Below are 13,604 nucleotides of genomic sequence, written 5' to 3' on the forward strand. Positions count from 1 at the left end.
GGGTACAGGTACAGGTATGGGTACAGCTACAGATACAGGTACAGGTATGGGTACAGATACGGGTACAGATACAGATACAGGTACAGATACAGGTACAGGTACGGGTACAGGTACAGATACAGGTACAGGTACAGGTATGGGTACAGATACAGACACAGGTACAGGTACAGGTATGGGTACAGGTACAGATACAGGTACAGATACAGGTACAGGTATGGTTACAGGTACAGATACAGGTACAGGTACAGTCACAGGTACAGATACAGGTACAGATACAGATACAGGTACAGGTACAGATACAGACACAGATACAGGTACAGATACAGGTACAGGTATGGGTGCAGATACAGATACAGGTACAGATACAGATACAGGTACAGGTAGAGGTATGGGTACAGATACAGGTACAGGTATGGGTACAGCTACAGATACAGGTACAGGTATGGGTACAGATACAGATACAGGTACAGATACAGATACAGGTACAGGTACAGATACAGGTACAGATACAGACACAGGTATGGGTGCAGATACATATACAGGTACAGGTACAGGTACAGATACAGGTACAGGTACAGGTACAGGTACAGATACAGGTACAGGTAGAGGTATGGGTACAGGTACAGATACAGGTACAGGTATGGGTACAGCTACAGATACAGGTACAGGTATGGGTACAGATACAGATACAGGTACAGATACAGGTACAGATACAGATACAGATACAGGTACAGGTACAGATACAGATACAGATACAGGTACAGATACAGGTACAGACACAGTTGGTATAGTAATAAAAATGTTATTACTTTTCTTACTTGGTCAAGGTGCTTCCATTCCTCCCCCCATTCTCTGTCTGTCAACCGGTGGTCGATCACCTCTTCCTGACGAGCCCCGTGCATTCCTTCATCAATCGGAAGAGAGAGGGGGAGAGAGAAAGTTCAAGTCTGTGGAGCAAGATACCAGTGCCCTGTCTTCCCTCCATCCTCTATCCACTGTCCCCTCCATCCTCTCTCCACTGTCCCCTCCATCCTCCATCCTCTCTCCACTGTCCCCTCCATCCTCTCTCCACTGTCCCCTCCATCCTCTCTCCACTGTCCCCTCCATCCTCTCTCCATTGTCCCCTCCATCCTCTCTCTACTGTTCCCTCCATCAATGAAGACAGAGACAAAAGATGGAGAGATCAAATAAGCCATTTGTCCCACAACCAGACTCTCTTCCATGCATCCCATCATCAATGAGGAAAACATTGAAAGAGGAAGCTATGAAGTAAGTTATTTGTTCCAAATGAGACTAAATATTCCCTATATAGTGCACTACTTCTGACCAGGGCCCTATGTCATCCTATTGTCACGACTTCTGCCGAATTCGATGCCTCTCCTTGTTCGGGCTATGCTCAGCGGTCGACGACACCGGTCTTCTAGTCATCATTGATCCATTTTTAATGTTCCATTGGTTTTGTCTTGTCTTCCTACACACCTGGTTTCAATCCCATTCATTACCTGTTGTGTATTCCCTCTGTTTTCCCCTCATGTCCTTTTCAGAGATTGTTTGTTGTTCAGTATTCGTGTTGCTTTGTATTGGTGCGCGACGGGTCCTCGTACCCACTTTGCTTTATTGTATTCATGGTTTTGGAGTTATGTTTGTTTTCAAGTTATTAAGCAACTCCATTCCACTAAGTTTGAATCTCCTACGCCGGACTTCCACCTATACACACGACTCTGATAGAATCTCTGACAAAACATGAAGTCAGCAGGAGAAGGTACCCCGGCCATGGAGGTAGGGAGGAGCGCTTCATGGAACATATGGAGATGATTTACAATCTGAGCGTCGCCATGGATCGTGTTGTCCAGAATATGGACCGCTGGGAGTTTTTCCAGCGCCTCCACCAGCACAACCGGGGTCTCCCCTGAGCGCCCCTATTGTGCCTGAACCCAGCAGGATCCATCTATCCATACCACAGGGGTACGACGGAGATGCTGCCGGCTGCCATGGTTTCCTCCTCAAACTAAGCCTGTACCTGGCCACGGTCCACCCAGCTCGACCGTGAGAAGAGTTGCGCCCCCGTCTCATGCCTCACCGGGAAAGCCCTGGAGTGGGCCAGCGCTGTGTGTGGAGAAGAGAATGCAGCGTTGGACCATTTTGAGGAGTTCACATGCCATTTCAGGACAGTATTCAGCCACCCACCCGAAGGCAGAGCGGCGGATCAGCGCCTCTATCATCTGAGGCAGGAGACGAGGAGCGCCCAGGAGGCAGCAGGCAGGGTACTCTGGCGTCACCCCAGGTGAGTAGGCACCATTCTTATCCAGAGCCCTCTGTTGCACATATGTTTGTCTCTGTCACTTTTCCTGAATTTTCGCCGCTTTCCCAGCATTAGGTGCTAGTGGATTCAGGCGCGGCTGGGAATTTCATTAATAAAGTGTTGCTGTGGTTGTGCCTTTCCCCTGTTTACGCCTTAGATAGTCGACCATTAGGGTTTATCAGGGAGGCCACCGCTCCTTTGGTAACGCAGGGGGATCACAGGGAAAGGATTCGTCTTTGAGCTATTTTAGCTCATAGTTTAGGGATCCCTATTGTTTCTGTGGATATGCCTTTCCCTGTTCATGCCTTAGATAGTCGACCATTAGGGTCAGGGTTTATCAGGGAGGTAACCGCACCTTTGTGTATGATAACGCGGGAGGGTCACAAGGAGAAGATTAGTCTTTTCCTTATTGATTCTCCTGCGTATTCTGTGGTGCTAGGCCTACCCTGGTTAGCTTGTCATAACCCCACTGTTTCCTGGCCACAGAGGGCTCTCACTGGGTGGTCGCGAGAGTGCTCAGGTAGGTGTTTAAGGGTTTCCGTATGGTGGAAAGTCCAGACCAGGTCTCCACCTTGCGCATTACCCCCGAATATGCCGATTTGGCTCTCGCTTTCTGTAAAAAGAAGGCGACTCAATTACCACTCCATCAACGGGGATATTGTGCGATAAATCTCCTGGTAGACGCTGCACTTCCCAGGAGTCAAGTGTATCCCCTGTCGCAAGAGGAGACGGTGGCTATGGAGACATACGTCTCTGAATCCCTGCTTCAGGGGTACATTCGGCCCTCCACTTCACCTGCCTCCTCAAGTTTCTTTTTTTGTGATGAAGAAGGATGGAGATTTGCGCCCGTGTATTGACTATCAATCAAATCACGGTGAGGTAGTTACCCGCTAACTCTTATCGCTACGACGAATGCACAGGGCGCACTTCTTAACTAAACTGGATCTCAGGAGTGCGTACAACCTGGTGCGTATCCGGAAGGGAGACGAGTGGAAGACGGCATTTAGTACCACCTCAGGTCATTATGAGTACCTTGTCACGCCGTATGGGTTGATGAATGCTCCATCAGTTTTTGCTATCCTTTGCAGACGAGATTTCCTGCACGGTCAGGGTGTAGTGGTGTATTCTGAGCATGTGTCTCTGGTGCGCAGAGTGTTTGGTACGTCAAGGCTGAGAAATGCCTGTTCTTCCGACAGTCCGTCTCGTTCCATCAGCACGTCAGGAGTGGAGATGGAGTGCTGCTCCCATTACTTCACTGCTAAAGGGAGCACTTGCAGTGGTCAGCTGAGGCGAACAGGGCTTTTAGGCACCTGAAGGCTGTTGGCTCATCCAAATCCCTCTTTGCTGTTCATTGTGGAGGTGGACACATCCGAAAATGGGATAGGAGCAGTGCACTCTCAGCGCTCAAGTGCGACCGCTGAAGCTCTGCCCCTGTGCCTTCTTTTCGAAGAAGCTCAGCTTGGCGGAGAGAAACTATGATGCGGGGGACCGGGAGCTGTTGGCTGTCTCCACGCTTTGAAGGCGTGGAGACATTGGCTTGAGGGGGCTAAACACGCTTTTCTCATCTGGACTGACCATTGCAATCTGGAGTACATTCAGGAGGCGAGGAGACTGAATCCTCGCCAGGCAAGGTGGGACACGTTTTTCACCCGTTTTGTGTTTACCCTCTCTTACAGACCAGACTCCCAGAACGTTAAGGCAGACGCACTGTCCCGGCTGTATGACACAGAGGAGCTGTCCATGGATCCCACTCCCATACTCTTGTTTGGTGGCGCAGGTAGTGTGGGAGCTGGACGCGGATATTTAGCGGGCGTCACGTGCTGAGCCCCTGAGTGTCCCGCTGGGCGTCTGTACGTTCTGTCTGCTGTCCGCGACCGACTGATCTATTGGGCTCACACGTCACCCTCCTCTGGTCATCCTGGGATAGGTTGGACGATGCGCTGTCTTGATGGGAGGTACTGGTGGCCCACGTGAGGGTTTATGTTTCCTCCTGCTCAGTGTGCGCCCAGAGCAAGGCTCCTAGACACCTGCCCAGAGGTAAGTTACAACCCTTACCCGTTCCACAACGGCCGTGGTCGCACCTCTCGGTGGATTTTTTTTACGGATCTTCCACCTTCACAGGGTAACACCACGATCCTGGTCGTTGTGGATCGGTTTTCGAAGTCCTGTTGTCTCCTCCCTTTTCCCGGTCTCCCTACGGCCTTACAAACTGCGGAGGCCCTATTTACACACGTCTTCCGGCACTACGGGGTGCCTGAGGATATAGTGTCTGATCGGGGTCCCCAGTTCACATCAAGGGTCTGGAAGGCGTTCATGGAACGTCTGGGGGTCTCGGTCAGCCTTACCTCAGGTTTTTACCCAAAGAGTAATGGGCAGGTAGAAAGAGTTAACCAGGATGTGGGTAGGTTTCTACGGTCTTATTGCCAGGACTGTAGAGAAGTTTTTTTTTTAGATCAGGGACACATGTCATTAAGCTTCATGGACACAGATCCACTCTGGAAACATCTCTCTGTATTAAAATTACCTCTCTGGTTTGTGGGTAGAAAATCTGGACCTCTTGCAGGATGGACAGCACGGTAACAGAGGGAACAGAGAGGAGGAGGAGGAGGAGGAGAGGGGACAGAGAGGAGGAGGAGGAGAGGGGGAGGGAACAGAGAGGAGGAGGAGGAGGAGGAGAGGGGACAGAGAGGAGGAGGAGGAGGAGGAGAGGGGACAGAGAGGAGGAGGAGGAGAGGGGGAGGGAACAGAGAGGAGGAGGAGGAGGAGGAGAGGGGACAGAGAGGAGGAGGAGAGGGGAGGGAACAGAGAGGAGGAGGAGGAGGAGGAGAGGGGACAGAGAGGAGGAGGAGGAGGAGGAGGGAACAGAGAGGAGGAGGAGGAGGAGAGGGGACAGAGAGGAGGAGGAGAGGGGGAGGGAACAGAGAGGGAGGAGGAGGAGGAGGAGAGGGGACAGAGAGGAGGAGGAGAGGGGGAGGGAACAGAGAGGAGGAGGAGGAGGAGGAGAGGGGACAGAGAGGAGGAGGAGAGGGGGAGGGAACAGAGAGGAGGAGGAGGAGGAGGAGAGGGGACAGAGAGGAGGAGGAGAGGGGAGGGAACAGAGAGGAGGAGGAGGAGGAGGAGAGGGGACAGAGAGGAGGAGGAGAGGGGGAGGGAACAGAGAGGAGGAGGAGAAGGAGGAGAGGTTGACCCTATGGTTGACCCTATGGTTGACCCTATTCCTACATTCCCTCCCCTTCTTCTCAGTCCTCCACATCCTTCCTCCTTCCCTCCGTCCCCCCTTTCCCCAACTCTAACCCTCTTCTTCCATCCTTACCCAGTGGTCGTGGTCTCTCCCTGAGCTCGCGGTGGTTGTGGTTGGGGTGGCGGTAGTGTGGTGAGTCTCTGTAATGGTTTGTGATGGCCATGTCGTCCAGCCGGTAGTGCTGTGGGGGCGGGGGAGGGGGGCGTGGGGGTGTCCATGGGCCAGGCCGTTAGGTTGGTAGGAGAGACCGTTGGAGGGGCTGAACCTTTGGCCTGCCGGGCTGATCGTACAGGGTCTCTTACTGGGGGTCTCCAGGTGCAGGGGGCCATCCCTGTCGAAGCCGTTCACTTTGGTTCTGGAGGAGGAGAGGGGACAGAGAAGGGGAGGAGGAGGAGGAGGAGAGGGAGGGAGGGAGGAGGAGGAGGAGGGAGGGAGGGAATAGAGAGGAGGAGGAGGAGAGGGAATAGAGAGGAAGAGAGGGGGATAGAGAGGAGGAGGAGAGGGGGAGAGAATAGAGATGAGGGGGAGGGAATAGAGAGAAGGAGGAAGAGAGGGAATAGAGAGGAAGAGAGGGGGATAGAGAGGAGGAGGAGGAGAGGGGGAGGGAATAGAGAGGAGGAGGAGGAGGAGGGAACAGAGAGGAGGAGGAGGAAAGGGGAAGAAAATAGAGAGGAGGAGGAGGAAAGGGAGAGGAGGAAGAGGAGGAGGAGGAGAGGGTGAGGGGGAGGGAATAGAGAGGAGGAGAGGGGAGGGAACAGAGAGGAGGAGGAGGAAAGGGGAAGGGAATAGAGAGGAGGAGGAGAGGGAATAGAGAGGAGGAGGAGGGAGAGGGGAGGGAATAGAGGAGGAGGAGGAAAGGGAGAGGAGGAAGAGGAGGAGGAGAGGGTGAGGGGGAGGGAATAGAGAGGAGGAGAGGGGAGGGAACAGATAGGAGGAGGAAAGGGAGAGGAGGAAGAGGAGGAGGAGAGGGTGAGGGGAGGGAATAGAGAGGAGGAGAGGGGAGGGAACAGATAGGAGGAGGAAAGGGGGATGGAACAGAGAGGAGGAGGAGGAGAGGGAATAGAGAGGAGGTGGAGGAGAGGGGAGGGAATAGAGAGGAGGAGGAGGAGGGGGGAGGAGGAGGAGGAGGAGGAGGAGGAGAGGGGGAGGAGGAGGAGGAGGAGGAGGAGGAGGAGAGGGGGAGGGAATAGAGAGGGAGGGAATAGAGAGGAGGAGAGGGGGAGGGAACAGAGAGGAGGAGGAGGAGAGGGAATAGAGAGGAGGAGGAGGAGGAGAGGGGGAGGGAATAGAGAGGGGAGGAGGAAAGGGGGAGGAGGAGGAGGAGAGGGGGAGGGAATAGGGAGGAGGAGGAGGAGAGGGGGAGGGAATAGAGAGGAGGAGAGGGGAGGGAATAGAGAGGAGGAGAGGGGGAGGGAACAGAGAGGAGGAGGAGGAGAGGGGATAAGAGAGGAGGAGAAGGAACAGAGAGGAGGAGGAGGAGGAGGAGGAGGAGGAGGAGGAGGAGGAGAGGGGGAAGGAACAGAGAGGAGGAGGTAGAGAGGGGGAGGGAACAGAGAGGAGGAGGAGGTAGAGAGGGGAGGAGGAAGAGAGGGGGAGGAGGAAGAGAGGGGGAGGGAACAGACAGGAGGATGAGGAAGAGAGGGAGGGAACAGAGAGGAGGATGAGGTAGAGAGGGGGAGGAGGAAGAGAGGGGGAGGAGGAAGAGAGGCGGAGGAGGAAGAGAACAGAGAGGAGGAGGAAGTAGAGAGGGGGAGGAGGAAGAGAGGCGGAGGAGGAAGAGAGGGGGAGGGAACAGAGAGGAAGAAAGACAGTGAGAAACAGCTTTAGAAGAAGTTGTCCCAAAGGCACCCTATTCCCTACATAGTGCACCCTATTCCCTACATAGTGCGCCCTATTCCCTACATAGTGCACCCTATTCCCTACATAGTGCACCCTATTCCCTACATAGTGCACCCTATTCCCTACATAGTGCACCCTATTCCCTACATAGTGCACCCTATTCCCTACATAGTGCGCCCTATTCCCTACATAGTGCGCCCTGTGGGCCCTTTGATCCCGGAGAAACACGGCTTTAGAAGAAGGGACCCATCATGAGGCAGGGTGTTTTACTCTGTCTACTATACAAGGGACCCATCAGGGTGTTTTACTCTGTCTACTATAGAAGGGACCCATCATGAGGCAGGGTGTTTTACTCTGTCTACTATAGAAGGGACCCATCATGAGGAAGAGTGTTTTACTCTGTCTACTATAGAAGGGACCCATCATGAGGGTGTTTTACTCTGTCTACTATAGAAGGGACCCATCATGAGGCAGGGTGTTTTACTCTGTCTACTATAGAAGGGACCCATCAGGGTGTTTTACTCTGTCTACTATAGAAGGGACCCATCAGGGTGTTTTACTCTGTCTACTATAGAAGGGACCCATCAGGGTGTTTTACTCTGTCTACTATAGAAGGGACCCATCATGAGGGTGTTTTACTCTGTCTACTATAGAAGGGACCCATCATGAGGGTGTTTTACTCTGTCTACTATAGAAGGGACCCATCAGGGTGTTTTACTCTGTCTACTATAGAAGGGACCCATCATGAGGGTGTTTTACTCTGTCTACTATAGAAGGGACCCATCAGGGTGTTTTACTCTGTCTACTATAGAAGGGACCCATCAGGGTGTTTTACTCTGTCTACTATAGAAGGGACCCATCAGGGTGTTTTACTCTGTCTACTATAGAAGGGACCCATCATGAGGGTGTTTTACTCTGTCTACTATAGAAGGGACCCATCAGGGTTTTACTCTGTCTACTATAGAAGGGACCCATCATGAGGGTGTTTTACTCTGTCTACTATAGAAGGGACCCATCAGGTGTTTTACTCTGTCTACTATAGAAGGGACCCATCATGAGGGTGTTTTACTCTGTCTACTATAGAAGGGACCCATCAGGGTGTTTTACTCTGTCTACTATAGAAGGGACCCATCAGGGTGTTTTACTCTGTCTACTATAGAAGGGACCCATCAGGGTGTTTTACTCTGTCTACTATAGAAGGGACCCATCAGGGTGTTTTACTCTGTCTACTATAGAAGGGACCCATCAGGGTGTTTTACTCTGTCTACTATAGAAGGGACCCATCATGAGGCAGGGTGTTTTACTCTGTCTACTATAGAAGGGACCCATCATGAGGGTGTTTTACTCTGTCTACTATAGAAGGGACCCATCAGGGTGTTTTACTCTGTCTACTATAGAAGGGACCCATCAGGGTGTTTTACTCTGTCTACTATAGAAGGGACCCATCAGGGTGTTTTACTCTGTCTACTATAGAAGGGACCCATCATGAGGGTGTTTTACTCTGTCTACTATAGAAGGGACCCATCAGGGTGTTTTACTCTGTCTACTATAGAAGGGACCCATCATGAGGCAGGGTGTTTTACTCTGTCTACTATAGAAGGGACCCATCAGGGTGTTTTACTCTGTCTACTATAGAAGGGACCCATCAGGGTGTTTTACTCTGTCTACTATAGAAGGGACCCATCAGGGTGTTTTACTCTGTCTACTATAGAAGGGACCCATCATGAGGGTGTTTTACTCTGTCTACTATAGAAGGGACCCATCATGAGGGTGTTTTACTCTGTCTACTATAGAAGGGACCCATCATGAGGGTGTTTTACTCTGTCTACTATAGAAGGGACCCATCATGAGGGTGTTTTACTCTGTCTACTATAGAAGGGACCCATCAGGGTGTTTTACTCTGTCTACTATAGAAGGGACCCATCAGGGTGTTTTACTCTGTCTACTATAGTAGGGACCCATCAGGGTGTTTTACTCTGTCTACTATAGAAGGGACCCATCATGGTGTTTTACTCTGTCTACTATAGAAGGGACCCATCATGAGGGTGTTTTACTCTGTCTACTATAGAAGGGACCCATCATGAGGGTGTTTTACTCTGTCTACTATAGAAGGGACCCATCATGAGGGTGTTTTACTCTGTCTACTATAGAAGGGACCCATCAGGGTGTTTTACTCTGTCTACTAAAGAAGGGACCCATCAGGGTGTTTTACTCTGTCTACTATAGAAGGGACCCATCATGAGGCAGGGTGTTTTACTCTGTCTACTATAGAAGGGACCAATCATGAGGGTGTTTTACTCTGTCTACTATAGAAGGGACCCATCAGAGTGTTTTACTCTGTCTACTATAGAAGGGACCCATCAGGGTGTTTTACTCTGTCTACTATAGAAGGGACCCATCATGAGGCAGGGTGTTTTACTCTGCCTACTATAGAAGGGACCCATCAGGGTGTTTTACTCTGTCTACTATAGAAGGGACCCATCAGGGTGTTTTACTCTGTCTACTATAGAAGGGACCCATCAGGGTGTTTTACTCTGTCTACTATAGAAGGGACCCATCAGGGTGTTTTACTCTGTCTACTATAGAAGGGACCCATCATGAGGCAGGGCGTTTTACTCTGTCTACTATAGAAGGGACCCATCAGGGTGTTTTACTCTGTCTACTATAGAAGGGACCCATCAGGGTGTTTTACTCTGTCTACTATAGAAGGGACCCATCATGAGGCAGGGTGTTTTACTCTGTCTACTATAGAAGGGACCCATCATGAGGGTGTTTTACTCTGTCTACTATAGAAGGGACCCATCAGGGTGTTTTACTCTGTCTACTATAGAAGGGACCCATCAGGGTGTTTTACTCTGTCTACTATAGTAGGGACCCATCAGGGTGTTTTACTCTGTCTACTATAGAAGGGACCCATCATGGTGTTTTACTCTGTCTACTATAGAAGGGACCCATCATGAGGGTGTTTTACTCTGTCTACTATAGAAGGGACCCATCATGAGGGTGTTTTACTCTGTCTACTATAGAAGGGACCCATCATGAGGGTGTTTTACTCTGTCTACTATAGAAGGGACCCATCAGGGTGTTTTACTCTGTCTACTAAAGAAGGGACCCATCAGGGTGTTTTACTCTGTCTACTATAGAAGGGACCCATCATGAGGCAGGGTGTTTTACTCTGTCTACTATAGAAGGGACCAATCATGAGGGTGTTTTACTCTGTCTACTATAGAAGGGACCCATCAGAGTGTTTTACTCTGTCTACTATAGAAGGGACCCATCAGGGTGTTTTACTCTGTCTACTATAGAAGGGACCCATCATGAGGCAGGGTGTTTTACTCTGCCTACTATAGAAGGGACCCATCAGGGTGTTTTACTCTGTCTACTATAGAAGGGACCCATCAGGGTGTTTTACTCTGTCTACTATAGAAGGGACCCATCAGGGTGTTTTACTCTGTCTACTATAGAAGGACCCATCAGGGTGTTTTACTCTGTCTACTATAGAAGGGACCCATCAGGGTGTTTTACTCTGTCTACTATAGAAGGGACCCATCATGAGGCAGGGCGTTTTACTCTGTCTACTATAGAAGGGACCCATCAGGGTGTTTTACTCTGTCTACTATAGAAGGGACCCATCAGGGTGTTTTACTCTGTCTACTATAGAAGGGACCCATCATGAGGCAGGGTGTTTTACTCTGTCTACTATAGAAGGGACCCATCATGAGGGTGTTTTACTCTGTCTACTATAGAAGGGACCCATCAGGGTGTTTTACTCTGTCTACTATAGAAGGGACCCATCAGGGTGTTTTACTCTGTCTACTATAGAAGGGACCCATCAGGGTGTTTTACTCTGTCTACTATAGAAGGGACCCATCATGAGGGTGTTTTACTCTGTCTACTATAGAAGGGACCCATCAGGGTGTTTTACTCTGTCTACTATAGAAGGGACCCATCATGAGGCAGGGTGTTTTACTCTGTCTACTATAGAAGGGACCCATCAGGGTGTTTTACTCTGTCTACTATAGAAGGGACCCATCATGAGGGTGTTTTACTCTGTCTACTATAGAAGGGACCCATCATGAGGGTGTTTTACTCTGTCTACTATAGAAGGGACCCATCATGAGGGTGTTTTACTCTGTCTACTATAGAAGGGACCCATCATGAGGCAGGGTGTTTTACTCTGTCTACTATAGAAGGGACCCATCAGGGTGTTTTACTCTGTCTACTATAGAAGGGACCCATCATGAGGGTGTTTTACTCTGTCTACTATAGAAGGGACCCATCAGGGTGTTTTACTCTGTCTACTATAGAAGGGACCCATCAGGGTGTTTTACTCTGTCTACTATAGAAGGGACCCATCAGGGTGTTTTACTCTGTCTACTATAGAAGGGACCCATCATGGTGTTTTACTCTGTCTACTATAGAAGGGACCCATCATGAGGGTGTTTTACTCTGTCTACTATAGAAGGGACCCATCATGAGGGTGTTTTACTCTGTCTACTATAGAAGGGACCCATCATGAGGGTGTTTTACTCTGTCTACTATAGAAGGGACCCATCATGAGGAAGAGTGTTTTACTCTGTCTACTATAGAAGGGACCCATCAGGGTGTTTTACTCTGTCTACTATAGAAGGGACCCATCATGAGGGTGTTTTACTCTGTCTACTATAGAAGGGACCCATCATGAGGGTGTTTTACTCTGTCTACTATAGAAGGGACCCATCATGAGGGTGTTTTACTCTGTCTACTATAGAAGGGACCCATCATGAGGCAGGGTGTTTTACTCTGTCTACTATAGAAGGGACCCATCAGGGTGTTTTACTCTGTCTACTATAGAAGGGACCCATCATGAGGGTGTTTTACTCTGTCTACTATAGAAGGGACCCATCAGGGTGTTTTACTCTGTCTACTATAGAAGGGACCCATCAGGGTGTTTTACTCTGTCTACTATAGAAGGGACCCATCAGGGTGTTTTACTCTGTCTACTATAGAAGGGACCCATCATGGTGTTTTACTCTGTCTACTATAGAAGGGACCCATCATGAGGGTGTTTTACTCTGTCTACTATAGAAGGGACCCATCATGAGGGTGTTTTACTCTGTCTACTATAGAAGGGACCCATCATGAGGGTGTTTTACTCTGTCTACTATAGAAGGGACCCATCATGAGGAAGAGTGTTTTACTCTGTCTACTATAGAAGGGACCCATCAGGGTGTTTTACTCTGTCTACTATAGAAGGGACCCATCATGAGGGTGTTTTACTCTGTCTACTATAGAAGGGACCCATCATGAGGGTGTTTTACTCTGTCTACTATAGAAGGGACCCATCATGAGGGTGTTTTACTCTGTCTACTATAGAGGGGACCCATCAGGGTGTTTTACTCTGTCTACTATAGAAGGGACCCATCAGGGTGTTTTACTCTGTCTACTATAGAAGGGACCCATCATCAGGGTGTTTTACTCTGTCTACTATAGAAGGGACCCATCATGAGGGTGTTTTACTCTGTCTACTATAGAAGGGACCCATCATGAGGGTGTTTTACTCTGTCTACTATAGAAGGGACCCATCAGGGTGTTTTACTCTGTCTACTATAGAAGGGACCCATCAGGGTGTTTTACTCTGTCTACTATAGAAGGGACCCATCAGGGTGTTTTACTCTGTCTACTATAGAAGGGACCCATCATGAGGGTGTTTTACTCTGTCTACTATAGAAGGGACCCATCAGGGTGTTTTACTCTGTCTACTATAGAAGGGACCCATCAGGGTGTTTTACTCTGTCTACTATAGAAGGGACCCATCATGAGGCAGGGTGTTTTACTCTGTCTACTATAGAAGGGACCCATCATGAGGGTGTTTTACTCTGTCTACTATAGAAGGGACCCATCATGAGGCAGGGTGTTTTACTCTGTCTACTATAGAAGGGACCCATCATGAGGGTGTTATACTCTGTCTACTATAGAAGGGACCCATCAGGGTGTTTTACTCTGTCTACTATAGAAGGGACCCATCATGAGGGTGTTTTACTCTGTCTACTATAGAAGGGACCCATCAGGGTGTTTTACTCTGTCTACTATAGAAGGGACCAATCATGAGGCAGGGTGTTTTACTCTGTCTACTATAGAAGGGACCCATCAGGGTGTTTTACTCTGTCTACTATAGAAGGGACCCATCAGCGTGTTTTACTCTGTCTACTATAGAAGGGACCCATCAGGGTGTTTTACTCT

The 13,604-nt window shown here is 49.7% G+C and overlaps 1 protein-coding gene across 1 annotated transcript in view; it reads right to left on the reverse strand.

The window, feature by feature from the left end:
- Positions 1-13,604, reverse strand: part of LOC115125006 (protein CBFA2T1-like) — a 181,116-nt gene that overhangs the window by 92,359 nt on the left and 75,153 nt on the right. The window contains 3 exon segments of the mRNA XM_065018163.1: positions 819-904; positions 5,616-5,751; positions 5,754-5,898. Coding sequence (XP_064874235.1) covers positions 819-904; positions 5,616-5,751; positions 5,754-5,898 — 367 coding nt within the window.

Source organism: Oncorhynchus nerka, linkage group LG4 (assembly GCF_034236695.1).
Source record: "Oncorhynchus nerka isolate Pitt River linkage group LG4, Oner_Uvic_2.0, whole genome shotgun sequence".
Lineage (NCBI taxonomy): Eukaryota > Metazoa > Chordata > Actinopteri > Salmoniformes > Salmonidae > Oncorhynchus > Oncorhynchus nerka.